General features: G+C 54.1%; 1 protein-coding gene across 1 annotated transcript; it reads right to left on the reverse strand.

Moving 5' to 3' along the window:
- Positions 1-12,508: 12,508 nt before the first annotated feature.
- Positions 12,509-22,036, reverse strand: LOC116941146 (uncharacterized). Its single transcript, XM_076066010.1, has 3 exons — positions 21,801-22,036; positions 21,258-21,355; positions 12,509-13,981 (listed from the first exon to the last, which is right to left on the reverse strand). The coding sequence occupies exon 3, from the start codon at positions 13,964-13,966 to the stop codon at positions 12,509-12,511; it is 1,458 nt and encodes a 485-aa protein (XP_075922125.1). The 5' UTR covers positions 13,967-13,981; positions 21,258-21,355; positions 21,801-22,036.
- Positions 22,037-26,458: the final 4,422 nt, after the last annotated feature.

Raw genomic sequence — 26,458 nt, forward strand, 5'->3', positions numbered from 1 at the left:
GCCCCAACGGTCCGGTGGAGGCTACCCGGTGACCTTTGTCTTTGCGCGTGTGCCCCGTGTAGTTGCGGCAGATGGGCCGTGGAGAGGACGCGGCGCTCCTTCGCGCCGCCCTCCACAGCGGCGCTGCCACGGGGCCGCAAAACCGCGACGTCGAGCAACCTCACTCGCCAACACACAAAGACAAAGATTCCCCGTATAGCCTTTAATAGACTGTCGGGGCGAGTGCTGTTGGGCGAACACCTATGAAGGCCGGGCACGGCACACGAGGGGGTGGGTGGCCAGCACCACGCCCGGCCGCCTTTGTCTCCCCAGTGGCGATGATTACACATCGCACGAGGTACTCATTTGAGGCTGAGTCGACCTAGGAAAAGCCCAGGACCGGTTTGGATTATCGTCACCGGTGTTTGCCGTGAGCGGGAATCGAACCCGGGTGGCCAGGCTACACTACCGCTCCCCACGCACACGCACACGCGTATACACACACACACACTCGTGCACACAAACACATATACATTTACTTTAATCGTCTTCAATAGACGCCCACTCACCAACCAATCAACCAAACGCTGTCCCAACAGTCTACATACACATCCAGAGCGAGAGACGCGCGCGCGCTCACTCACTCACTCACGCCTGGTTGCAACTCCTGCCATGCCAAATGTACACGTGGTAACCTCTGACCCAGCGGAGCAGATTTATTTGTTTTCCTACTGGGTCCGGTTTTCGCTCGCAGCGCGCAATCTGTCACGAGCTTTATTAATACACGCGACACGAACATGCATCGCATGACACACGGGCACACATCCTCGCCAAGGCATAGTGCACTCTGTGTTTATTTTGAAGTTTCTGTGAGATCCATCGTCCAGTGTCCGCGTGTCGGTACACTTCTTTTAAACCCCCGCCCCCCCCCCCCCCAACTCGCAGCGCCAACAAAGCCCCTCTTTTAAAATGAACACCATATCAATCCATGTACAACCACCAACATCAGAGCCCCCCTCCCCCACCCCCTCCTCGCACCGTGCAACAGAAATGTACAATTTCAATCATGAAAAAAGGTGCAGAGCCATCCAATCAGTTGTCATCGTCGTTATCAGCATCATCATCATCATATACTTATAGACTTATAGTTAAAATTCATCTATGTATATACACATCGGAAGAAAACAAACGTCCCCAAAAATATGTGCAATTTTTATTTTATTTTAACCTTCGTGTTGTCTGCGTACGCGTGCGCGCGCGCGTGCCCGCGCGTGCTTGTTACGCGGGTTTTTAATTGGTAAACGAAAGACAGACGTGAAGTTTTTGAAGGTAGAACGCGCGGGTGATGACTGTGGTTGAGACGCACGCGAGCCCAGCGTGGCCACCGCACGCGGAGCGCCATTGCCCCCAGCTTGGCACGCGTGCGGCGGTCACGAGGGCATTGATTGTGACGTCATGTCGGACTTTGCACGATGCGTGATCGTTTAATCTGTAATCTCTCATTTTCGTTACAATTGGAGTAGAATGATCCTTCAACTTATTTTTGTTTTTTTAAAGATGACATTGTTTAGGATAGTATAACGTATGCGCGGATCGCGTGAGTGTTATGATAATTTTTTTTTTATTTTTTTTTACTTTTTTCGCATTCTAAAATATTACTATTTACAAAACTATACAGCGCAAATACGACGTGTTTACGTAAACTCTACCGAGTGGGGGGGGGGGGTTGCAAGGGAGATAAGTAAAGGGGTTTTTGACGTGTGCAATTAGACTTGAAGTAACGCATTTCATAGAATAATCTGTAAGGCAGTAAGGGAAGGTCGCAGGTATTTTCCACCGTCCACCGAACACAGTTTCCTTAACTAATACGACGAGTTGTTTTTTCTAAACTTCGATCTTGTAAGAGGTGTTGCCATGAGCTTAATTTCAGCCGAAACAGTCCAGAATGCTGCTGTTCCCTTGATTATAATTGTCACACAGCCACATGCGCCCCGGCCCATACATACACACGTTTCCATCACAATCATTATGAGCCGACCTGTTGATGCAATTAATGGAAAATGCAGGCTGCAATAATGTAGGGTTAATATGTTTTATCGTCTCGGATCGGCGCATCTTTACACTCCTGTGGCCAGTGCCTTAATCAGACGAGCCCTACCCGCCGAGCGAGACGCGATACCAGCGTCGAGTGTGAGATAGAGCCCCGGTTATGATGATTCGTATTGTTGTTGTTGTTGTACTGTGGTGACCGTAACTTTGCACATATCTGCTCCTCCTAACCGCGGCGGAACGCGTCGGTAGAGTTAGGCGCAGGGTTCATTCAGAATGCCCGACGGATGTTTGCCACTGGCGGTTGCTGCTGTTGTTGTTGTTGGTTTGTTTGTCGCATTTTCCCAACGACGAACCGAGCTGTAACTGGCACGCTTCGAATCATCGCTGTCTGCTGTGGTCACTTTAACGTCAGCAGCTGGACATGTGCAGGGAGCGAGAAGTTCACGCCATCGCCACCGCCTACAGCCACGAACCGGGACGGCGCGGCGTCTGCAATCGTTCACCGCACGCACGTCGCGAGCAGTCTGTAGTGTCCCTGTAGCCTACACTGTGTAGCCATAGTGTACAGTATATATAGCTATATACTGTACACTATGTAGCCATAGTGTACAGTATATAGCTATACTGTAGCCTGCGCGGTCAACGCAAATTCTTTGTATTGGCGTGACAGCGACTCTCGCTGTGCTCTAGCGCAAGTCAGCAACGCACACCCCGCTCAGCGCGATAACCCCCCCCCCCCACTCCCGAGCATTCTTACCACGACTAAATTCCGTCAATAAATTATGAAATAGATACATAGACAGGTAAATTCAATCAATTAGGTACAGAGTTCCTGATGGATACCTTTTACACACACACGCGCGCGCGCGAATAAACAGCGATTCCGCGCGCCGTCTGCCCGTCGCTTGTTTGAGTTCATTGCATAGCTTCGTCGCTTGTACAAAACAAACCACAGTGGAAACGATACCGCCGGGAGAACCGGTGCATATCACCAAGAATAATAACGACTCCACGAAGGACAACGCTAGGGCTATAGTGCGGGCTATATACGGGCGCTGCATATAAATTCGTGGCGCGAGTATCGCAAGAGCGTGGTTGCAGGCGGACCTCCCTCTCTCCGCGGGAAGGGCACACGCACATTACGGACCGCCTGTTGGGAGCTCGAGATGCTCGAGATGCTCCGGTATGTTCATGCGTCAGAGGCGGCGTTCGCACCGCGCCTGAGGATGACGCTCCCCGCTCGCACGACTGAACGGGCTGGACCTTTGCCTTGCGCGTAACCTGAAAGAGCCAAATGCAATCCGAAGCAATTTCCACCCCTACCCGATTATAATAGTAATAATGCATCATCAGATAGGCGCGAATGTGCATCTGATTGCTATCGCGAGTGAGCGAGTGGTGCTAATTAAGCAACGATGTCACAGAAGGGACACGAAGGCTGGAATGTGGCGACTCTCAGTTATACAAAACAGTAAACTGCAACAGAATGTTGGTCTGGCCACGAATTACGGCGGATTGGCGTCACACTGGACAGGATCGGGCTCAGTATAAAGTTGACATCTTTACGTGCATTAATCCGTCAGAGAAAGCCCCCACTTACGACAGCCAGCATTAAGTGGACCAAGTAATTCGCCTCTCCCGTAGAGTGTGACGCTAAAGCCGATAAAAAGCGGGGCGCATCCCGGGCAAGCGGCTACTGCAAGTACGGATCACCGACTAGAAATATTGGGAGAGAACAAATATAGTCCACCATTGGAGCTGCGTAACAACCTCAAACGCTTGCTGAGCGCCCCTGATACGGCAAACATAGACCGCGTGTATCGCCCACAACAACAACAGAATTCGCCGTCCCGACTCCATCACAATCAGGCTTACAACGACGCGTAGAAGGACAATATTATGACTTTGTATGTATATATATGTGCGTACGCATAGTGGTGGGATCATGACATCAAATCGTGAACTTGCAGGTTTTACATAAAGAGAGACAAAGGCGCGCGTGCGGGTATGTTTTTTTTTGTTTCGTTTAGGCAGTGCCGGCAAGGAGCTGACAGTAGCACGCGTTCACACGCTGACCCACGCGCATCGCCTGCCAAAGGTGTCCTCAGAATTTCGCAACGCATTGTATCGTATACCGTGTTGTATACTGTATTGTATACTGCATGGTATGTAGACACACGCACCTATATAACGTCTGTAAGTGCAAACGCAAACCGTTCGTCTCGCCGCGGTCGATTTGAAATTGTGCTTCACACGATTCGGACGAGTAATACAATTATCATCATTATTTACTACGACTACTACGGGAGTATTACGCTTGCTATTCCTGTGAAGGAGTTCGCGGTTGTGCTGCTGTACAGCTCTCTCTCTCTCTCCCTCCGGGTGTGTGTTCGGGTCGTACCGCGTGTTCGTTCGGCACGACTGTCCGACGTTTCGCCCCACGCGCCTGTGGCAGTCTCTTCGTGAACTCAATGCCAGCCGCTCCGTGTTATTCTCTCATCGCGTGAGTGTAAGCTTGGGAAAAAGCGCGAGCGAGCCGTCGGGATTACCGGGGTCGGCGTGAACGCCGAACAACGCGCTGCGCAGGCCTACAACCCCTCGGCGCACGCACACACACACGCACACACACACGCACACACAGGCACACACACGCACACACGCACACACACACGCACACACAGGCACGGAGAGCGAGAGAGATGCAACTGCGGGTTTCGCATCGCAACAGATGGCGCCGCCGAGCAGGGCGAGACGCTTCGTGGTCGCGGCGTCGGCGGCGGCGCTCGGCACCTACCACCTGGCAGCGGATGGCGATTTGTCGTCGGCTCGAGATCGTGGCGCCTCGCTCGGGATGCGTGCGCGACGGCCGAGGCGGCGGTAGAGGCGGCGGTCGAGGCGGTGGGCGGGGTTGTGTGCGAATGCGTGGGGGAGCGGTGGCGCAGTGGTTGGCGCGCTACGCGATACGAACTTGGGATGAATCGGTCCTGGGCATTCTTCCCTAGGTCGCCACGGCCTTAAGTGAGTCCACCTCGTGCGGTGTATAAATAACAAGCAGGCAGACGGACAAAGGCGGCCGCGCGTGGTGTGAGCCATTAACAAACACAAAGATCAACCCCCCCCCCCCCATATAGCCTGAACAGACTGTTGGGGCAAGTGCTGTTAGCGAACATCTATGAGGGCCGGCACGGCACACGAGGGGGTGGGTAGCCAGCACCACGCACGGCCGCCTTTGTCTTCCCAGTGGCGACGATTTACACACCGCACCAGGTACACATTTGAGACTGAGTCAACCTAGGAGCGTTTCAGATTATTGTCAACGATGTTGGCCGCGAGCGGGAACCGAACTCGGGTTCGGAGCGCAGCGCGCTAACCGCTACACCACCGCTCCCCACAGCACGCGCACCGCACCAACTCTCCCTTGTGCCTCCTCGCTAACACAGCTTTGCCCCCAACAGCCAGTGGCATCCGATATGCGGGCAATTGCGTGGTCTCTGCGCGACTGTGTCACCTGACAGACACACACGAGGCCGTGGCTCCTCGGCACGCTTGGCGCAGCCGCGGGCCCAAAAGAACGTCGCGCGTAACCCCCTCCACGTAAACCTCTTCGATGTTTACTGCAGCAGTAGCATCATTGCCACACTCGCACTGGCAGTGGTGCGCACGCACAACAACAACAACATAAAACTCAACAACATAGTAGACAACACTGCCCTAAAGAGTAAATAGCATTTAATTTGGTGATGTTTTGGGTAATGGTGCTATGTAAATTAAAAAAAAAACGTCGCTTGTCTGATAGTTTACTCTTTCGGACAGCGTTATTGAGGAAAGTGCTGAGTTGTTTGATCTTAAGTGCACACTTTCTCGTATGACGCACACTTACAAGACTTATACTAATGATATAAATTACTGATATATATTCCATTAGCACGCCGTTTGTTTTTACGTGATTTAAAGAGAGAAAAAACGTGTGTGACAAATATGGTGTTGTTGTTGTTGGGGCGGAGCGGTGAAGCAGCGATTAGCGTACTGCGCTGTATAAATCCGGCCACCTGCATTCAATTTGTCGGCGACGTCTAACAACAGCGGTGGGTGATATCCCAACTCCCCCCATCCCCCCTCACCAACCGGCACTGACCAGTTTGGTGAAGTATGGTCAAACAAACCCCACGATCTGCACGGCGTGGAAAGAAGCTCTCGTCCGGCGGTGGCTTGGCGAAGCGCTGTAGCGTAAACTTGTAACATTACCGTAAACTTGTAACATTACCGTAAACTTGTAACATTACCGTAAACTTGTAACATTACCGTTGCTATATTGCAGATCCGTGTTCCTGGATTGCAGATATAATCCTAGGGAGAACAAATTTCGATGGAAAATCTCAATGGACGGTGTGGTTGAATAATGGATATCCTTTATTGCACAAATTGAAAGCCTCTGCGGGAGTTTCACCGTATCTCGTAAGGGAGACCAGGGCGATTTGCAAAGGTTACATTTGCATATAAGTATAATCATTGAGTAATCTGTTTAACCGAGAAAAAGCCTCATAGAGTCTCAAGACTTGCTCAGGTGCGGTCCTGCTACACTCGGAACGTTTTGCCAATTCCACTTTCAATGGTTATTTCGCTATACGTGAGAGAAAAAAAGAAAATCCGACGGGAATACCCCCGAAGAAAACTCCAGCACGCATACGAGCAACTAACTGGACGGGTTTCACGAACCCACGTGCCTGCACTGCCATCTCCAAGCCACCACCTCTGTGCGTTGGCCGCCAAGCCATTGGCTCCAAATTCGCTCGATGGATTTCACCAACCACGCCGGAGTCAATTGTAAAGGCTGATTCACGAGCGAGAGGACTTAAAAAAAAACGCCTTTGAGACGCGGACGGTTACGGAGAGAAACGGAAAAGCGTTCATCCGGCGTCACCAGAAGGACGAGAGAATGCGATGAGGAGTGGCTCCTGGGAGCGGGAATGAATGATAATTATTGGTGAGATGGGAGGTGGCATGTGCGGAGGCACGTCCTAAGCGGGTTTGGGGTTTATAGTTGTGAGATGCTTCTGCTAGCGGGAAGTAGAATGAGATGGATAGGTTTGTTGGGAGACATTGTTGTGAGCGGATGGATGCAAAGGGTGGAAAGCGTCTGTCGTGGGTATCAAACCTTCAGTGATCATGCTGACACGAGGTTGACTTTTAGATGTGCGACTTGGGTCACGAGATAATGACCTACGCCAGTGGTTCCTCACCTTTACTGCAGCCCCTTGGCTCTCAATCGTAAAAAAAACATGTATAATGTTCATAAATACGTAGGTTTGTTGAATCAAAGTAGTTCTACTTACGTGCACGTTCTTAATTTGTGTTTTCGATCATTTACCTTCAAAAAAATTCTGGCTGCGTGTCGCACCCCCAGGGCGCGCGTCCACCCCAAGTGAAGAAGAGCCACTGCCCTACGCAACGGCGCACGAACGCAACGCAACAGTTGAAACGACCGCGTGTCTGGGATGCTCAACCGCGACACTGCCACGCGCACCGACCCCCCCCCTCCACCACCACCCCCCACCCTCTAGCCTCGCACGCACAGTGAGCGGCCTCGCTTTCTCAACACATTCGTCAACAGCACTGCCCTAACATAAAGCATCGATACAATGTGCGACGTTTCGGGCTACGGCCAGAAATGTCTTCGTCGCTTTTTTTATGACGTTGACCCCCCCCACCCCCTCTGCTGACCCCACCCACCACCTCAGGTAGCCTTGCACCTATGCCCTGATCGCGAGTGAAGCGCTAAACCAGAACGGTTGGAGCATTTGAAACCGAAGACGCACACACAGATCTCTTGGGAATGTCCCATGCCAAATCAGGGCATTTGGTGGCCTCACGAACATTTACGGTGCACCTTGGTGTCACGCTGCTCCAGGCTCCAACTCTCAAGCGCCGAAGTTAAATTGGGACGACGCCAAGTGCCACATTTCAGCGTCAGCCACCGCTTGTGAGTACGTGTGTGGTCCTCTGTACCGGAGCTTTCACGTGGGATTGCAGCGACAACAGAAACACCGGTGAACTTGGAGTGGCCCACGGGGCCTGTGCTCGGGTCGGGGACGACTCAAGTTTAATTTCTCCACCCCTGCATGTGCACACGTACAAGTAGAGAATATAAATGTATGTGTGGGGTGGTGCGATAGTGTATTGGTTAGCGCAAGGTTGGCTCAACATCAAATAAGTACTCTGCCTAGTGCGGTGTGTAAACATCGCCCCCAGGTAAACAAAGGCGGCCGGGCGTGGTGCTGGCCACCAACCCCCTCGTGTGCCGTTGCGGCCTTCATAGGTTCTCACTAACAGAACTTGTCCCGACAGGCTACACGGGAGGCCTTTGCTGGTTCGCTCACTATGAACTCGGCCACCTCAGTTCGATTCCTGGCCTTCCGACGCAAGTACTGATCATACTTCACCATGCTGGTCAGTGCGGGTAGGTGAAGGCTGGTTCCGATATCACTTGGCCATGGACGTTAGCTGTGGCCGGGAATCGAACTCAGGTGGTAGCTGCCTTCAAAGTGCTCACTGCTGGAGACTACACCAGTGCGTTACAAATATTGCGAGGGGCCAACTGTCAACCATTATATTCTTGGTTCTTTCGGTTATTGTCACGTAGATAGAAATAAAAAATAAAAATACATATAATAAAATAAAAAAATAGAAAAAATATCTTTTATTTTATTGAATTGCTTTTATTATTTTCAATTTATTATTTATATTTTTATATTCAATTTGTAATTTATTTATATTTTTTTTTCCTATCGACGCTACTTTACCGAAAGAACCAAGAATATGAATTCCTGCAGTCACGAAAGTTTCAAGTCAAAATGTCAATCACTAATCATATCGCAGATTAGCACGGTTGGCTACGTACGGCGCGAAAGAAGTTCAACATACATGCATGTTTGAGTCCATACCTGTCACTCCTTAACAGCTTCTATGCGGCGTTAATGCACTCGTAGACATGGGGATTGCTGTAACGAAACGCACGACACGTGCCTATCTGGCTCAAGCTGTGCCGGATTTCGCTGAGTCATCACCCGGATCCCCATGTGAGGTGAGAGCAGGGGGGGGGGGGGGGGGTTTCGCCCGTCAATCATCGGCCTCAACTCGTGCCAACTCGCCCACCGCAACGCTTCGCCCCAAATAGCGATTCGGTAAAAAATATATATATGTCACGACCCGGCTTTCTGGATTTCATCCCGGAGCGCCTCTAGTGGCTGTAGGGGTCACGCGGGATGTAGATTACAGAGGAATATCAAGTAGCCGCTTGCCACGCGTGCGACTGGCAACACGCATCGTGGGCGTATGGGTATATTGTAATCGATCGATTGATTGATGCAGCGTGACACCACTTTGTGTGATCGCCCCCTTTGCTTTGCCCAGGAAATAACTTACTGAGTCTCGTGACTATTTTTGTCGGAGGATCCTGACAAGTTTTCGGGGTTTTTTTTTTCTTTCCAGATTGCTATGCGCATTGCAATTGCATACCGTGACGCCGGCACACATTGGCCTACTCTTGGCGAATGACAAGCGGTGACCGCGGCTACTGGCCGGGCCACGGCGACGGTGCCAGAGACGTTGAACCGCCAGCGCACACGACAAACGCGCGCCCTGACTGCACGGGGGGAGCGAGGCCTCCGTACCCTGTCAGTGGATTAGCAGGAGGTGCAGCTGTACCGGGGGGCTCACGGGCCGGACGAGCCCAGGGCAATGAAGGGGGATGGGGTAGCGGAGAAGGGCGAGAGGGGGTGGGTGGTTGGGTGGGGGCAGATTGGGCGGCAGAGAGGCCCATGTTAATCCGGCGCACCAGGACACGTGCCAACTACGCTATGCCACTCACGGCCCGTGAAGTAGCGATTTTTCACTGAACGGTGTTAAGCGATGGCGATGAGTGGTGTAACGATGCATCGATTCATAAATTGCATTCGGTTCCTATAGCCTGCGGTTTATGGCGTGTGTAAAGATCGATGGATTTCAATTTGAATTTCGTGGCGTTCAACGGTATCCTTCTGCAACCTCCAGATGCCTCTACGTTTATAATACATTAATTACTGTAATGCGTATATCTAACACGTATATTATTTAATGGAATCCCGATGCCGATATTGCGGTAATTCATCGAATCGCGTAGGATTAACCTCTCTGGGTCATTTTCGCACTTTTTACTGAAACGGCCAAAAAATCGCCACGCTGCCGGGGTATGCCAACATTATTTGGTGGTTGGGGGCAAGCGCCAGATGGGGGGGGGGGGGTTTCGCCAAAAATCTCTCGTGGAAAGAGAACATTCGCCAACGCGATAACCGGATCTCGAACTCCCACGGGAAGGAATTCTCGCTGTCGAGCCGCGCGAGTATTAAGGAGTTCTCTCCCAGGGAATTATTTGTCAATAATCGGCGCACAGAGACCCGCGGCGGGGGGGGGGGGGGTGCTAAGTCTATCTGGCAGGAGATGAGAGCCGCATGGAAGGATCCCTGCGCGGAGGCAATCGGCTGGAAAAATCGCGACGCGAGTTCCTCAAGTTGGTAGAGCGACTCCTGACGCCGGTAAACACGTTGGGTCATGCAAATTGTTCAAGAATCGATGACCTCTGATGCAAAGGTTGCGGTGGTGGTGGCTGTTGTTGTTGTAATCTGCGCCGAGGTTGTTAATTCAGTAGCCGGTAAGTTACGTGGAGGCATGGCGACTACAGCGTGCAGGGTTAAAGTGAAAGCTGACGTGGACGTCAAAGACCTCTTAATTACCCGAGTGACGTCATCGCTCACGAGAGCGGGTCCGGTGTCTATCGGAGAAATGGAAAACACGAAACCTTGTTTGTGAAAATCAGTGACAACTTCGATCATCCGAAGTCGACGTCGCGAAACAACGACAACAACATAAATCAAGACGCTCATCTCAGTGTACCCTCGCCTCGTTAGACAATTCACGAACGAATGTCTCGTCGGTTGGATTATAATTTGAATGCCCATATGTGGGGCGGTGGTAATCGAGGTCCCGTCCTACAGGAGAACAGAATTCACTCGTTTGTGACACAATTCCACCACCTTGGCATTACACGGAGGCCACCTGGAAGAACCGGCAAATGTCGGGTGAATTTAATCTATTTGTCCACTCGGACCCATGGGATTGCCCGCGTGTGCGTGCGTGCGTGTGTCCGTGCGACGGCGTCATTGTGTCTGCGTGACCCGTGTGTGTTCATGGTTACAATAACTGTATGTGGGGAACGGTCGCGAAAGCGGTTCGATTCTCGCTCACGGTCAACACCACTGAAGACTATCTCAACAGGTCCTGGGCCTCTCCTAGGTCGACTGAGCCTCAAATGTCTAAACATCGCCACTAAGGAAATAAAAGATGGCAGGGCGTGGTGACGGCCACCCCCCCCCCACCCCCCCTCGTGTTCCGTGCCGGCCTTCAAAGGTGCTCGTTAACAGCACTCGCCCCTACAACCTGTCAAGGCTTTGTCTTTGCGTGCCTTTGTGTGTCTTTGTGCGACTGCGTCTGTCTGTCCGGTACGTTTTCTCGACAGCACTGACCAATTAGTGTTGCCGAAATGTAACGATCCCATGGGTGTGTAACAGCTAAACGGGGTCTAACGGCAAATTCAACATTGGCACTTGTTGATATAAATATAGGACGTCCGTAATTATTACATCAAGCTGGGGGGGATTAGGCCTTTCTCCATCCACTGCTGGATGAAGAGCTCTCAACGAACGGACGTTGTTTGACTCATGCTTATCCACGCCGCTCTGTGGATGGGATGGGAGGCTGGACGGGTGGGAGCGCGGCTCGACGCGGATTTTACTCCCCCCCCCCCCCCCACCGCTGTTAATGGAACTCAGGTGGATGGTGGATGGGGTCCAATACAACACGAAGTGCGCTGACCGCAACTCGACCGCTACTCCGCAATGGTGTCGTCCAAACGGACCGATGGACGCACGGACGGATCAAAGACCCTGGCCTGATCGTGCGGAATAGGAGGAAGGGGGAGTTGAGCAAGTTCATAAAGGCCCTGACTGATCAAACCCCACATCTTACTGAACATCTGGTATATTCAGTGTAGCAATTCCTCGACTATATGGCTTCCATAAATGACCCCCCCCCCCCCCAACAGAATAGTAAAACGTAATCATACAAATACAGTACAAAATTAAACCACGGACGCATTTGCAATTTTTCACCGCGTGCCGGTGAGGAGGAGAGGGTGGTGGGGGAGGGTGCCGTGGGGGAGAGGGGGGGGTGAGGAATCAGATGAGACCCACAGCTTCGGCTTAAGCCATCGACGGCCGCGAAGCAACTGGGGAGTAAATCACCACTGAACAAAGGACACACACCGACGAAACAAACTCGCGCCTCCAATCGAACACGGAACAGAACGTGGAGCGAGCGACGACCACGGAGCTGGGAGTGCCCTTCACCCCGCGCCGGTGCGCACGCGTACGCGCGCGTGTGCGTCTCAGCCGTGCGGATGGTGATGGTGGTCATACTCCCCGAACATCGCGTGGATGTCTCCGGCCCCGGCACCCACCAGCAGGCGGTCGTGACGCGCTGTCGCCCTCGCACGCACGCCCTCGTAAGCGCAGAAGTGCTCTCCTTGCGGCCCGTACCGCTCGTACGCCGCGCCTGGACCCGTGCCCTGGCCCGCCTGCTTACAGCCAGCGGGGCCCACTGCCCCCCCGCCCCCACCACCCCCACCTCCTGCTGCTCCCCCTCCTCCTCCTCCTCCACCACCACCACCGCCGCCGCCGTGCGCCCCCTGGTAGCCGGAGCCCCGAACCCCGAAGTGCCCGTACCCTCCCCTCTCGTAATCCGCCTGCACGGACGCGTGCGCCGCGGCCGCCGCAGCCGCGGCCGCTGCCGCCGCTGCGGTGGCGGCCTCGTGCTTGAAGGCGAAGTTCCCGTTCAGGCCGTAGTGGTGGGGCGGGCTGCCCGGCGCCTCGAAGGGCGGACTCGTGCACTCCGAAACGCCCGTGTCGAAGTACTGGTCTATGGCGCTGCTGAAGTAGGCTTGCGCCTTGCCCGCCTGCAACAGGTACGGGCCCTCGGTCGCCGAACTATACGGGGGGCTCATAGCGCCCAGTCCCGCGGGAGGGTAGCCGTAGGCGAGCGCGGCCGGCGCATAGGGCACGTGCGCGAAGTCCACGCTTTGCTCGGGCAGGAAGGTGCGCGGGTTGAGCTGCAGGCAGCCCGCCACCAGGTTGGCCGTGGGCTGAGACAAACCTTTGCAGAGGGTCTGCACGAAGCTCAGCAGGTCGGGGCTCTGGTTGGAGCGCAGGATCTCCGAGAGCGCCCAGATGTAGTTCTTGGCGAGGCGCAGCGTCTCGATCTTGGACAGCTTCTGCGTCTTGGAGTAGCAGGGCACCACCTTGCGCAGGTTGTCGAGCGCCGCGTTCAGTCCGTGCATGCGGTTGCGCTCGCGCGCGTTCGCCTTCATCCGCCGCACGCGCACGCGCTCCACGCGCGCCTTCGTCGGCTTCTTCTTGCGCGGCCCGCGCCGCCTCGACTTGCGCTCCACCTCCTCCTCCTCTTCCATCGTCATCTCCTCCTCCTCCATCTCGTCCTCGTCCTCGATGTCTTCGTCGTCTAGGTCGTCGTCGTCGTTGTCGTCGATTGGACCTTCGCCTCCTTCCTCTCCTCCGCCGCGTCCTGTGGCCGCCACCGCCGCCGCCGCCGCTGCCGCCGCCGCGGCCGCCGCGGCCGCCGCGATGTTTGTGGGCTCGTGGAGGTCCGGCCGCGAGTCGCGCAGCCCCAGCTGCCTATGCGAGGAGGAAGACGAGGAGGTGGTGCAGGAGTGTGGAGGCGCCTCGCCGTCGCTGCTCCCGCAGGCGTCCTCGTCGGCCGTGGCGAGAGCCAGACTCACGGCTCGGAGCTGCTGGCTCATGGCTTCGGCTCCAGCGTACAGCTTCGTGAACATGGTGGTGGTGGATTCCTGCGAGCGGTCACGGACGAACGGGTCACGATCGGGTCACGGGCGGGTCACGTGCGGGTCACGTGCACTTAAGATAATGCTGGTGATGGTGTTGGTGGTGATGATAATTATGATGGTGGTGGTGATGATGATGATGATGATGGCAATTGAGACGTGGGGCTGGGTATCGAACCCAGGTCGCCGGACTTGTAGCGCTGTGCACACGCAGATAAAACACACACACACGCACACGCATATGCCACATACACACGAATACATAACCACATTAACACGCATGATGAAGACACATCCCCCGTATAGCCTTAACATACTTTTGGGCCAAGTGATGTTAGCGAGCACCTATTAAGGCCGGAACGAGGCACAAGGGGTGGGGTAACCAGCACCACGCCCGGTCGCCTCTGTATCCCGAGTGGCGATGCTGACACATCGCACCAGGTACTCATTTGAGGCTGAGTCGACCTCGGGGAGGCCCATGACCGGTTTAGAAAATCGTCGCTGGAGTTGGTCGTGAGCGGGAATGGAACTCGGGTCGCTGGGTTCATAGCGCGGCGCTAACCACTGCACTACCACTCCCCAAACCTACCCATTCACACGCTCATACACACGTAGACACATACACACACAAAGACACTCATAAACAGACACACGCTCGTACAAAAAAGCGCACGCCCATACACACAGACACACGTTCATGCAAAGACAAACACACGCACATACACACAGACACACGCACATACACACAGACCCCCCATATAGCCTTAACAGACTGTAGGGGCAAGTGCTGTTAGCGAGCACCTATGAAGGCCGGAACGGTACACGAGGGAGTGGGTGGCCAGGACCACGCCCGACCGCCTTTGTCTCCCTAGTGGTAATGTTTACACACCGCACCAGGTACTCATTTGAGGCTGAGTCGACCTAGGGGAGGCCCAGGACCGGTTCAGATAATCGTCACTGGTGTTGGCCGTGAGTGGGAATCGAACCCGGGTCGCCAGGTTCATAGCGCAGCGCGCTAACCGCTACACTATCATACAGACACACGCACATACACAAAGACACACGCACACACACACAGACACACGCACATACACAGACACACGCACATACACACAGACACACGCACATACACACAGACACGCACATACACACAGACACACGCACATACACACAGAAACTCGTTCATGCAAATACAAACACACGCACATACACACAGACACACGCACATACACACAGGCACACGCACATACACACAGACACACGCACATACACACAGACACACGCACATACACACAGACACACGTACATACACACAGACACACGCACATACACACAGACACACGCACATACACACAGATACACGCACATATACGACCTTCGTGGAGATGGAACATCAAAACGGGTCGTAGGGACTGATGGGATATGAGCTCGGGAGAAAAATCGTGGAGAGGTCTTCAAGTAGCTGTGCATGATGATGATCTTATCGTATTTCCATTATATGTAGCATCCCACCTGCTTATTAGAATAGTAATAATAACACGAATAACCATGTCCTGTGCTAATCCAGGAAAGCGTCACTGAGCCTCAAGACTCACTGTTATTGGTTCGTGTGAACCCAGTGAAAACCCCCTAACGATCAGCACAGATAGGTTCACGATCCCACGTTTTTTTATTGCCATCTCCTGGCCGACATAGCAGCTTATCTAATGGACACCACGTTTCTTTGTTGAGTTCTATGAATCTCTGCGTGATCCACCAACCCTTGCCTAACCCAAAAGAAACAAGCACCTTCTCAACTAGCACTAACCCTTATAACAGAGACTTGTGCTACTAACTAACGTTTCAGGCAATAGCCCATTTCCAGAGCAGAGAGAGAAGGGGGGTGGAGTACATTGAATTATTTGGCGGTACCTTGAAAACACCGACTGGCGTGGTGCGGTATGGTCAAACAATCTGCATGGCCAACACGGCATGAGAAGGCCTTCATCCAGCAGTGGATCGACCAAGGGGCTGTGCATCATATTTGTCGCTAATTAAAAGGCGTGCTGGCGACAATTAATTTCTTAATTTGAGCCCTCCTCTGAGTAAGCGGGGGGGTCCCCTGTTAACGTGAACGATGCATTGTTCCCCACGCACCAAATGTGGAAGGTCAAAATGAATATTCGACGTCGCGGCAATAAACATTTAACCGTCGCTAAACTTCAACGTGGGGGGGGGGAGGGATCACGATAGTCTCGTCCGCGTGTACCAATCAGAGAGTGAAACACGCGCATCGCTGCGAGACGACGCGGCCTATATGCCGCACACGACAGCCGCCGTGTGTGTCTCGAGCATGTGATGCATTATGGGAGTGGTGGTGACGCAGCGACCAGAGGTCGCGTGGCTGACACTGGTGGTTGGAGTGAAGCCTGGACCGGTCCCCTCCTGCATGAACACGCACTGACCGGCGTGGTGAAGTATGGTCAAAAAAACCTTCACGAGCGACACGGAACGGCGGGGGAGGGGGGGGGGGTCGGCCTTTGCCCAGTAGAGGCTGGCACGATTCATGATCACTGTTGGCCTGGTTGATTCTGAATCGTCACGGTGTAGTAGATGCGCTCGGAAGCCCGCTTTTATCCAAAGAGTTTTCAGTTTGTTTGCGCGAGTGAATTACACTTCACTCGCGAGCTCCGCGAGAAACAACGCGGGCAATCCGGCGTGGCACACAGAAAAAAACGAACTTTTGAGGTCGCCACGTTTAACACAAAAAAACACAACAACAACAACAACATGGAGGGCGACACGGCGGCGATAGTGTCCCTCCGCTTTGAACGCAACCCTCGTTTAAAAAAATATTTTTTTTTAATGTTAAAATTTTACGTGTACCGGGAGGAACCCGACGAGCTATGAAGCTCTTTTTTTCCACAGATGCCCAGTAGTTACGCGAAAGAAGATAAGTAAATGAAAGTGACGCATGGCCTTGACAAGAGAGCGCCTTGACTTTGTATTGTGGTGGCGTGTCGGATCGTATTCCCTCGCCCAGTAACGTCCTGCGGTCTTTCGCGTCGCCCCTCGCGGCCGCCCATTGACGTCGCTCATTTCGTGATTAACGCAAAGCCGCGATGCAGCAGAGGGGCCGCCTGCATTTTGAGACTTAACTAGGGAGCGCGAATGACGCCACGCGCGGGATCGGGTTCGACCGGCGCCCGGTTCAATCGGGGGGCTTGACCCACATTGTTTTGTTAAGCGCAGCAGCGGGAAAGGGGGGGGGGGGGGGCAGAGCAGTGGTTGGTGGTGGCGGTGATTGTGGTGGCGATGATTGTGGTGGCGGTGGCTGTGGTGGTGGTGGTGGCCGTGGTGATTCTGGTGGAAGGTGATGGTGAAAATTGAGATTGTGGTCATTGTAATTTGCACTTATAAGGATGACGATGTTGATGCTGGAAATGACGGTGGTGCGAGTGAGATTGAAGGTAATGAGAATCATTGATGTGATGATAATGGTGAGAGTGGTGGTGATGGTGAGAATGGAGATAATAATAATTGCACTTATTAAGATAACGATGTTGATGATGGTAACGAGAATGATGATGGTTCTGGTGAGACTGGAGATTATGGTTATGACTGTGGTGGTGATTGTGGAGATGATGATAATGATGATGAGAGTGGTGGTGGTGGTGGTAGAGAGACGTTGCGACTGCGCGCTAACGCCGAACAAACCGACTCTGACTTGAACCCCAAGGAAACGCCTCACGACTCAAGAGCAGGGACATGATTTAGCGTTCATGATAATAAGCCATCATCATCATCGTCATCCACTCTCATCGGTGTACAGCGTGGTCCAGATGTTTTGTAACCCCGAATTATTTGACACCTGACATATTCCTTTTTGTTACGAAAAAAAACCTCACTTGCAAAAATATTAAGTTTTACAGAATTAAACGGGCGTCACAGGACCGCTAATTTGGAGCGCGATTTTGCCGGATTCTGACATTGCTTGTACCGCATTGACCCGCGTTTTTTTTTTTTACCAAAAATACCGGAACACACCGCGACTCCACTAGGCACGTACACCGCGCGCTGCCGACGGCGCGCTTCGATCAAAACCTCGAGATCGATCGACTCTCGACGGGGGGGGGGGGGGAATCGAACCGCCGCTTAGCCGCCCACCCTCCGTGGGGGAAAAAAAATCGCCGCGTAGCTTTGGGCGCCCTTGGAATCAGCGGGCAGCACTTGCACGACGTGAGACCCTCACTCGTCTCTCCCCCCTCGTGTTTAAACGCCCCGTGGCTGGTGCTGTCTCTTCTCACCCCGAGGGCGCGAGCAGTTCATTCGTTGAGCAGGTACATTAATATCGACATATTCGACAACCATTCCTGGACGTGGAATTTCCAATGACACAACGGACGTACGCATACTCGTGTGCAAGTATAAAGATTCCCCTCCCGTATTTACTGCTCGCGGGCACCTACAACGGTGGGTGGTCAGCACCACGTCCAGCCGCCTTTGTCTCCCCAGTGACGATGTTTACCCGCCGCACCGAATACTCATTTGAGGCTGAGTCGACCTTGCCCGGGAAGTGAACTTGTGCCGCCGGGTTCGTAGCGCAGCGCGCAAGCGGCTGCTGCACCGCTGCTCTCCACGTACACAACGTAGACGCAAAGACAAAGGTCCCCCGTATAGCTTCAAACGTCCATTGGAGCAAAGTGCTGTTAGCGAGCACCTACGAAGGCAGGCACGGCGGTGGGGTGGGCCAACACCACCACGCCCGGCCGCCTTTGTTCGGCCAGTGCTGATATTTTATACACACCACGCCAGGGGTCAAACCTCGGGCAGGCTGAGCACCCGTAACAAACATTCGCCACTGTCATCGGTCGTGAGCGGGAATCAAACTTGACGTTTGCCGGGTTCGTATCGTAGTGTGCTAACCACGGCAGTACCGCTCCCCACGTATATATATATACACACACATAGATCCTCCGTATAACCTTATCAGACTGTAGGTCGGAACTGAACACGTGGGGGTGGGTGGCCAGCACCACGCCCGGACGTCTTTGTCTCCCGAGTGGCGATGTTTACACACCGCACCAGGTATTCATTTGAGGCTGAGTCGACCTAATGGAGGCCAAGACCCGGTTCAGATAATCGTCACTGGTGTTGGCCGTGAGCGGGAATCGAACTCGGGTCGCCAGGTTCGTAGCGCAGCGCAATAACAGCTACACTACCGCTGACCACATATACACACACACACGTATGCACACACATATATAGAGACACGTATCGCAACGCTTTGGAGAAATGTGTAAGGGAGCACCACCTCGGCTCTCCGGCATAGGTTCAGAGCGGCGTCTGGCCCTACCTGATGCGCAAGAGCCGGTTCTCATACCCCCCCCCCATCCATCCCCTATCGGAGTCCTGGCTACACCCCCCACACACACACACTCACACCAAAGTACAGCTCTAAATATCAGCCGCATTAGATTGCGCTTAACAATGTCGTAATTAAATTGCGGAGCGCGCAACAGAATATGTACTCAATTTGCTCTCACCCTAAGGATATACGACATATTATGTAAATCAAGAGGGATTATTAAACATTAAAGAGCGCCTCCAATCGCCGCGATGGAGCAAGTCGCTGGCGGCCGGACCGAGCGCCAGCGACTCGACGCTCGCCGCCGCTTGAGCAGGAGCAGGAGGAGGCGGCGAGCATCGAGGAAGGATTCCGTGACCTTTTTTGTTTGTTTGTTAACGCGCGTCAACTAGAGCGTCGTTTGCGCACGAAAACCTGCGTCGAGTCGTGACAATGCGGCGCAGCGCACGGACGGACGGGAGGTTGCACGTCGCGAGGCGGCTTTCCCCAGAGAGACACAGCCGGTCCAGATCACGCAGGCCGGTTACATGGCCATGTGTCACACGCGCGCGCACGCAAACGCCTGGCACTCGCCCTATTAACGAGATCCGTACAGGCGAGCGTGATGAATTCTCGCTCTAACGTCAACAACAACACAAACAAACCAAAACCCCCGCCTCGTTCCCCTGATCCATACTTACACCGAGATTACTGCGCGCAGTAATGTTCCTTATTTATTTCAAACAAACCCCACTCCCTACCCAGACAATAACAACGACGACAACATGAAATACTCGTTACACGAGCACCAACCCCCATGTCCTCTCGTCCGCTACGGCTGGCGTCGAGCGATGTGGCTGGCACACGGCCGCTCGTCGTGGAGCGGGGTTCTTAATCGCGCCGACCGTATGCAGAGGCGCGCCCCGCTCCCTCTCTCTCTCTGCGGGGCACCCGCACGCACGCGTGCTAATAGCCGGGCATCAGGTGCATATTCATTTCTTCTAATAAAACAGCCAGCGTGGGGAATACCTTGGGCTGCAGGCTGTACCGCAGCCCGGGCGAGAGAGCACCGGGCGGCTGGGGGGGGGGGCGCCTATTTACAGGACTCGTAAAAAAATGAAATGAGAAGAGGAGGAGTAGGAAGAGGAGCGCGCGAACTCGAATGGTAACGCGAGCGGTTCGCGAACCACTCTTGGTTTAGGCTGGGCGATGCGAAGACCAAGGCGCCAAGTCAACACACGGCGTGGCGCGGCGCGCGCGTTGACTTGGTGCCTTTGTACTTTGGTGTGAAGACAACGCTCAGTGCGGTTTGGTTACGTTGTCTGTGTAAGGAAGCGGAGCCGAAACGTCGATACAATTATTGTTTCTCTCTCTCTTTTACTCCGGAATTAAAATAATTATTTTGATATTTTCATTCGCGCTGTTTCATTTTCATTCGCACCGTTTCTTCAGCTTTAAAACTGGGATATCGTAATTGTCGATGTGAATACAACTATTACAGCAGTAACGGTGAAAGTAAAGTACGTGCGATAAGTGACGATACACAACAGAATACATCTCTGTGACTGCACGATCACAAATAATACAAATAAACATCACGACAACAAACATGCTGAGGATGATCGTGATACCGGCCTGATTCTGGTCACGGCGCTTTGATATTTTACGCAGGCAAATTCCACAGCAAGCGGCGTATTTTGTCAACATTTCTCAACATTGGACGTTCACCTCCAACGAGGGGATTTTATATTTGTCGACGAGGCTACCACGCGTGTAACAAACCACGAATAACCTCACACCCCCCCTCCCTCCTCCCTCTCTCCGTCCCTCGCACCTTCCCCGCGTGACGATCAATTAATTAGTCGACTAATTTGTGCGGAAAGTGTTCGGGTGCGAAAAGAAAAAAAATCATTATTTGGCAGAACCGCACACGGAATCGCTTATTGAAATGCAAACCTGGATTGGACCCCAATTCTCTGTGGAGACGACGCCACGTTGACGGTGCCGTCTCACGTGAGCCGCCTTGCAGGATGAAGGAAGGCACTTTCAGAACCCTGGACGGGAGGGGACAGAGACACACGGCGATGCGCGGAGTCACAGTCACGCGTTCGGCGGGGGGGAAGGGGGGTGTGGGGGGGACGGGTCGCCTGGTCTCCTCGACAAGCAGGGGACACGGGGAGTTGGTCGAACGCCTCCGCTGCATTAAGGCGCGTTGTGCGCGTTTATGATGAAGAAGAAGAAGCCTCGGATCGCACGGATCGCGGGACCGTGCCTTCTCCATTCGTCGAGTTGGGACTGCGCGGCGTTAGGTCGCGTTTGAGATCTAAGACGCCGACGCGCGCCACGCGCCCGAACAATTAGCGCGGCGTGCAGGGTTTTTACGCACACGCAGTTGCATTGGCGGCGCGTGATGAATTCTACGCGAATGAACGACAGCAGCTCGCGGTGGCCGCATCGGAGCGCGTTGTCCGCGTCCGGGCAGCGGAGCCCCCTTCTTACCCAAGTTCCTTGGCTCAGAGCGCGCTCATACTTCGCTCGGGCCGCGTGTCTCCGCGCGTCTCCGCGCGTCTCCGTGTTCCGTCTGCGAATGGCGCCGCCGAACCCGGAGCGGCGCGAGAGCTCGGAGGAGGGAGCTCCCGTGTCAGCTCTCCCCGTACGTGAGCACCGCTCCTCCGCCACCCTTCCTCTCCCTCTCTCTCCCCCTCCTCTTACGCGGCTCCCACTCTCTCCCGCTCCCTCCCTCCCACCCTCAAATCCAGCCCTACCCCTTCTCCTCCACCCCCATCTCACCCCCCCCACCCCACAAACTGGCACCAACTACAGCGATGCCAACGCCGCTGATGCCACGGCGCGTGCCATATGGGGCTGACGTCAAGAGCTGACGCGTGCGGGGCACGTGACTAACGCACGAACGCACACGTTTGTGTGTGCCCCCCCCCTTCTCATCCCGTTCCTCCCTGACCCCCACCCCCCGCACCACTCCGCCCCTTTCTCTCTCGCTCCCATTCACATGCACACCTTTACGAGGACCTCCCTCCCATCATCCTCTCAAATTCTTGTCTTCTACACACGTACACACACTTCATCCCATTCTCTCTGTAACACACACGCACACACATGGCTATCTATCTGTGCATCTCCATCACCCCCCCCCCATTCCATGCCACCACACTCGCCCGCCCCCCTTCTTCCCCACCCCTCCCCACATGTATATCTCTCCCTATCTACGCACTTGTTTATAATTATTCGTGTCGCGCGCGTGCTCGTGTTCGGATGCGCGCACGCGCCCCCTCTCCCTCCCTCTCTCTTCCTCTCCCCCGCATCTCCCTCCCTCTCTCGCTCTCTCCCTCTCACGCTCTCGCGCTCGCGATCCCCTGGGCGCGCGCGTGCCCATCTGCCGCTCGCGCCAAAAACTCGCAGACCTGCTTTCTACTCCTCGGACCCGCGGGGGGGGGGGGGGGTGGCGGCGGGGGGGGGGGTAGGAGGAGGTAGAGGAGGAGCGCAGGCACTGGCAAGCTACCTGCGCGCGCAGCGATCACCATCACAATTATCCCGCATCCCCGACGAGATGTCTCTACATCCTACAGAGAACACTCGGGCGGGCAACACGCACGCGTTAGGCAACACACACGCACCGACGCATACACGCGCACGCATGCGTGTGCACATATGCACACACACATGCATGCGTTTCTTGCACATGAACGCGCGCGCGCACGACAAATGTATTCCACCAGACTAAATTTATGATCGGGATGAGAGGTCCCGGGAGAAGGTGAGTTTTGCGGGTTATTGTTCACCTGCGCGCGAGAAGGCGATGTGCGTGCGCGTGCACGTGAGTGCCGTGCGTAAATCGATAACATCTGGGTCTGCCCCGCAACGCTTCTACCTCTCTGCCACGCTTCTTCAGAGCGCACCTAGCGTGGCACGGGGCGCAGCAGGAGCGACGCCACCGCCACTTAGTGGCCAATCGCGGATGAAGTTGGTGCTTCCGTGTGTGACTACGCGCGCATGTGTGTATGTATGGTGAGCGGTTGCGCAGTAGTTAGCGCGCTGCGCTACGAGCCCGACGACCCGGGTTAGATTCCTGCTCACGGCCAACACCAGTGACGGTTATCTGAACCTGCCCTGGGTTTCCCCTAGGTCGACTCAGCCTTAAAATGTATCACCTAGTTCGAGGTCTACAAATCATCACCGAGGTGACAAAAGCGACCGGGCGTGGTGCTGTAGCCACACCACCTCCCCCTGCGCGCGCCGTGCCGGCCTTCAAAGGTGCTACCCCGCTTACAGCAAATGCCCCATCAGTCTGTTAAAGGCTCTACGGGAGGTCGATGTCGTTGTATGTGTGCGCGTTGTTTGACAAGGCCAGGACTCTGCCTTGGGCTGCTTCTTTGGGGGGGGGGGGGTAAGGCGGAGAGTTGGGGATAAAGGGGGGACTGGGGAGCGGGGATGGAAGAGGGATGGTGGCGAAGGGAGGGTGAGAGAGATAAACAACACACACAGACATCTACACACACGATGATGCACATGCACACACACATACATAAAAAATATATATATACGGACATGCACACGCACACAAGCACAAACATCACCCGTATAGCCTTAACGAATGTTGGTGACAAGTGCTGTTTAGCGATTACATACAAAGGTTGGCACGGCACACGCCCGGCCGCCTTTGTCTCCCAAGTGGCGATGTTCACACATCGCACCAGGTAAGCATTTGAGGCTAAGCCGAGCAGGACCGGTTGAGATATTCGTCACTGGTTGTCGGCCGTGAGCTGGAATAGAACTCGGATCGCCGGGTTCATAGCGCTCACACACGCGCACGCACACACACGCACGCACACACGTACGCACGCACACGCACGCGTACTTTCTGATAGGGACACACAGGCCGCTGCTGAAACCTCCCCACGTCCGCGAGGAGTGACGGGAGCGCGCGAGTGACGGGCATTAACGCGCGCCTCTCCCGTGTCGGGAAACAGCGCCAGATGTTCTCGTCAGAGAGAGAGAGTCGGTCGTGAACGAGCGAGTATGCGAACTCTGCCCTCCGCTCCCATCAGCAGCACAGCCCCCCCCCTCCACCATCGGGGGGGGGGAGGGGGACGCTGGGGGGGGCGCGGGGGAGGGGGGCAAAAGTCGCGTGCTGCCAATCGCTTCCCCGCTCGTACCGCGAGGTGTCTGCAGATCGCGTAACGCGTGCGCTGTCGGCCCTGGTGGAGAGGCGAGAAGGGAGCGATGCCTCTTGTTTTGTTTGCGCGCTCTCTCTCTCTCTGTCTCACGCCGTCTCGATTCACCGATGAACCTCGAGACGTAGCGCTGCTGCTGCTGCTGTTGCTGGAGCCGGTTGCGGTTTAACTCACTGCGCTGTTAAGTCGGCTCACCTGGGTTAGATTCCCGGCGGCGGTGGTCAGTTGGCGAGTGATGTCTGAGCCCCGTAATGTGCCCTCCCCCGACTTGCATTCTCGTTCAGAAACCACGCACTTACCAGCGTGGTCTTTTTGTTAGTTTAATTCTGTTCACTGGGGATTGGGGCCCATTGAGATAAATCGCTCCTAAATCCACGGCGACCCCGGTGGGCCTCTGTTCCTCGTCCCTCAACGTAGTTCCCGTTGCATGCCCCTCTCCGCGATGCACTAATTTGAGCACTTTCCATCTCCTGTTCCACCTTGATGCTCGACGTAGCTGCTGCGTCTTGACCCGGACGTCGCGCGCTGCAGAGCGCGCGCTGATCGGAAACTTTCTTCGACGCGCAAAGTTTCCGTGGATCTGCTCGCTCGCTCTGCGTCAGGGGCGCGCACGATAGACGTTGAGAGGCAGCGCGGACGCGACGCACGGGAGAGCGCGCGCGCGCAGGCCTGAATATCGGGCCGTTTGTTGTCCCAAGGAGCAACGCGGCCTCAAACATCGGTGCACCGCTTCTAAACTCGGGTGCGCACGTTAATTGCACTGCTATGATTAGATGCGCTATTATTACGACGCGGATTAGGGCATCAAGGTATGCCGGGATTCTTAATAGGACCGCGATTATGTGCGTGAAACCCCACGCTTTATTTATGGGTTTGGATACTTCGTGACCTATTTAGGCGGTATTACGCACGCCATGCAATACAATGTGGATTTACATCGCGGCTGAATGTGACCGCGTTTCATGACTTTTTTTACAAACCGTGGACTTTTGATTTCATACAGATATTGGTCTCAATGTGAGGCTATGGGTCTCTATACGGGTCTCTGTGTAGATATATGGGTCTGGATGTGGGTATGTGGGTCTCTATGTGAGGTTAATGGGTCTCGATGCAGGTAGATGAGCCTTTATACAAGTCGTTGGGTCTCTATATAATACAATGTGGGTCTATATGGCATGTCATTGCAACCGCATCTCAAAAAGTCGTACGACATATAACAGGCGACGTTTCTTCGTTCAGTGGCCCTTTTTCATAGCGCAAATAAGTTTGCAGTATCAGCAAATGAGTTGTGCGAAAGAGTAAACGAAACATTGGGTTTATTTATTTCATGGAGAGAAAGAGGCAGCCAGTCATGAGCAGAGGAGGAAAATAAAAATCCTGGAACTTAATACTAAAACTAAACTATTTTTTTTTTTTACCGGGTAAGGCCCACTGAGTTATGGAGCTCTTTTTCAAATGCCACCTGGTCACAAATGATAGCCCAACGAAGTGGCTTATCACGTGGACATTTAAAGAAGCTAAGTACTCGAAACGCATGTTACTAAATGTGGAGGGAACAGCCGGTAGGCCCGGAGAAAAATCCACGCGACAACGGGGAGAACGTGCAAACGCCAAATATACAGCGGCGGGCGTCAGAGTATGGATAGAACTCACGAACCTTCTGCATACCAGGCGACGTAGTTGACATCTCGCCACCGTGGCGCCAAGGGGCATGGAGAGGACAGCACGGGTGTCTGGGGGAAGAGAAGTTGTAGGCACGCACTGGCACGGCATGCAGACACGCGCCACTTACCACGTGCGGACACGCATACGTCGTGTTTGAAAATACATTGTGCATATATATGTATGACAAGTTCTACACACACGTATTTAGAGATATGCATATGAAGCAATTGGTGGGATCCCGGGGTCCCATCACTGCCCCGGGGTGGGACAACCCGCGTAGCGACACGAGTCTTGCCTTAC

The sequence above is a fragment of the Petromyzon marinus genome, chromosome 10 (assembly GCF_048934315.1).
Source record: "Petromyzon marinus isolate PM22_M1 ecotype Great Lakes invasive population chromosome 10, UKy_Petmar_22M1.pri1.0, whole genome shotgun sequence".
In the NCBI taxonomy this organism is placed as follows: Eukaryota; Metazoa; Chordata; class Hyperoartia; order Petromyzontiformes; family Petromyzontidae; genus Petromyzon; species Petromyzon marinus.

Bases quoted from the DNA above. Each gene is read 5' to 3' on its own strand.
- LOC116941146 (XM_076066010.1), bottom strand. From the start codon at position 13,966: ATGTTCACGAAGCTGTACGCTGGAGCCGAAGCCATGAGCCAGCAGCTC.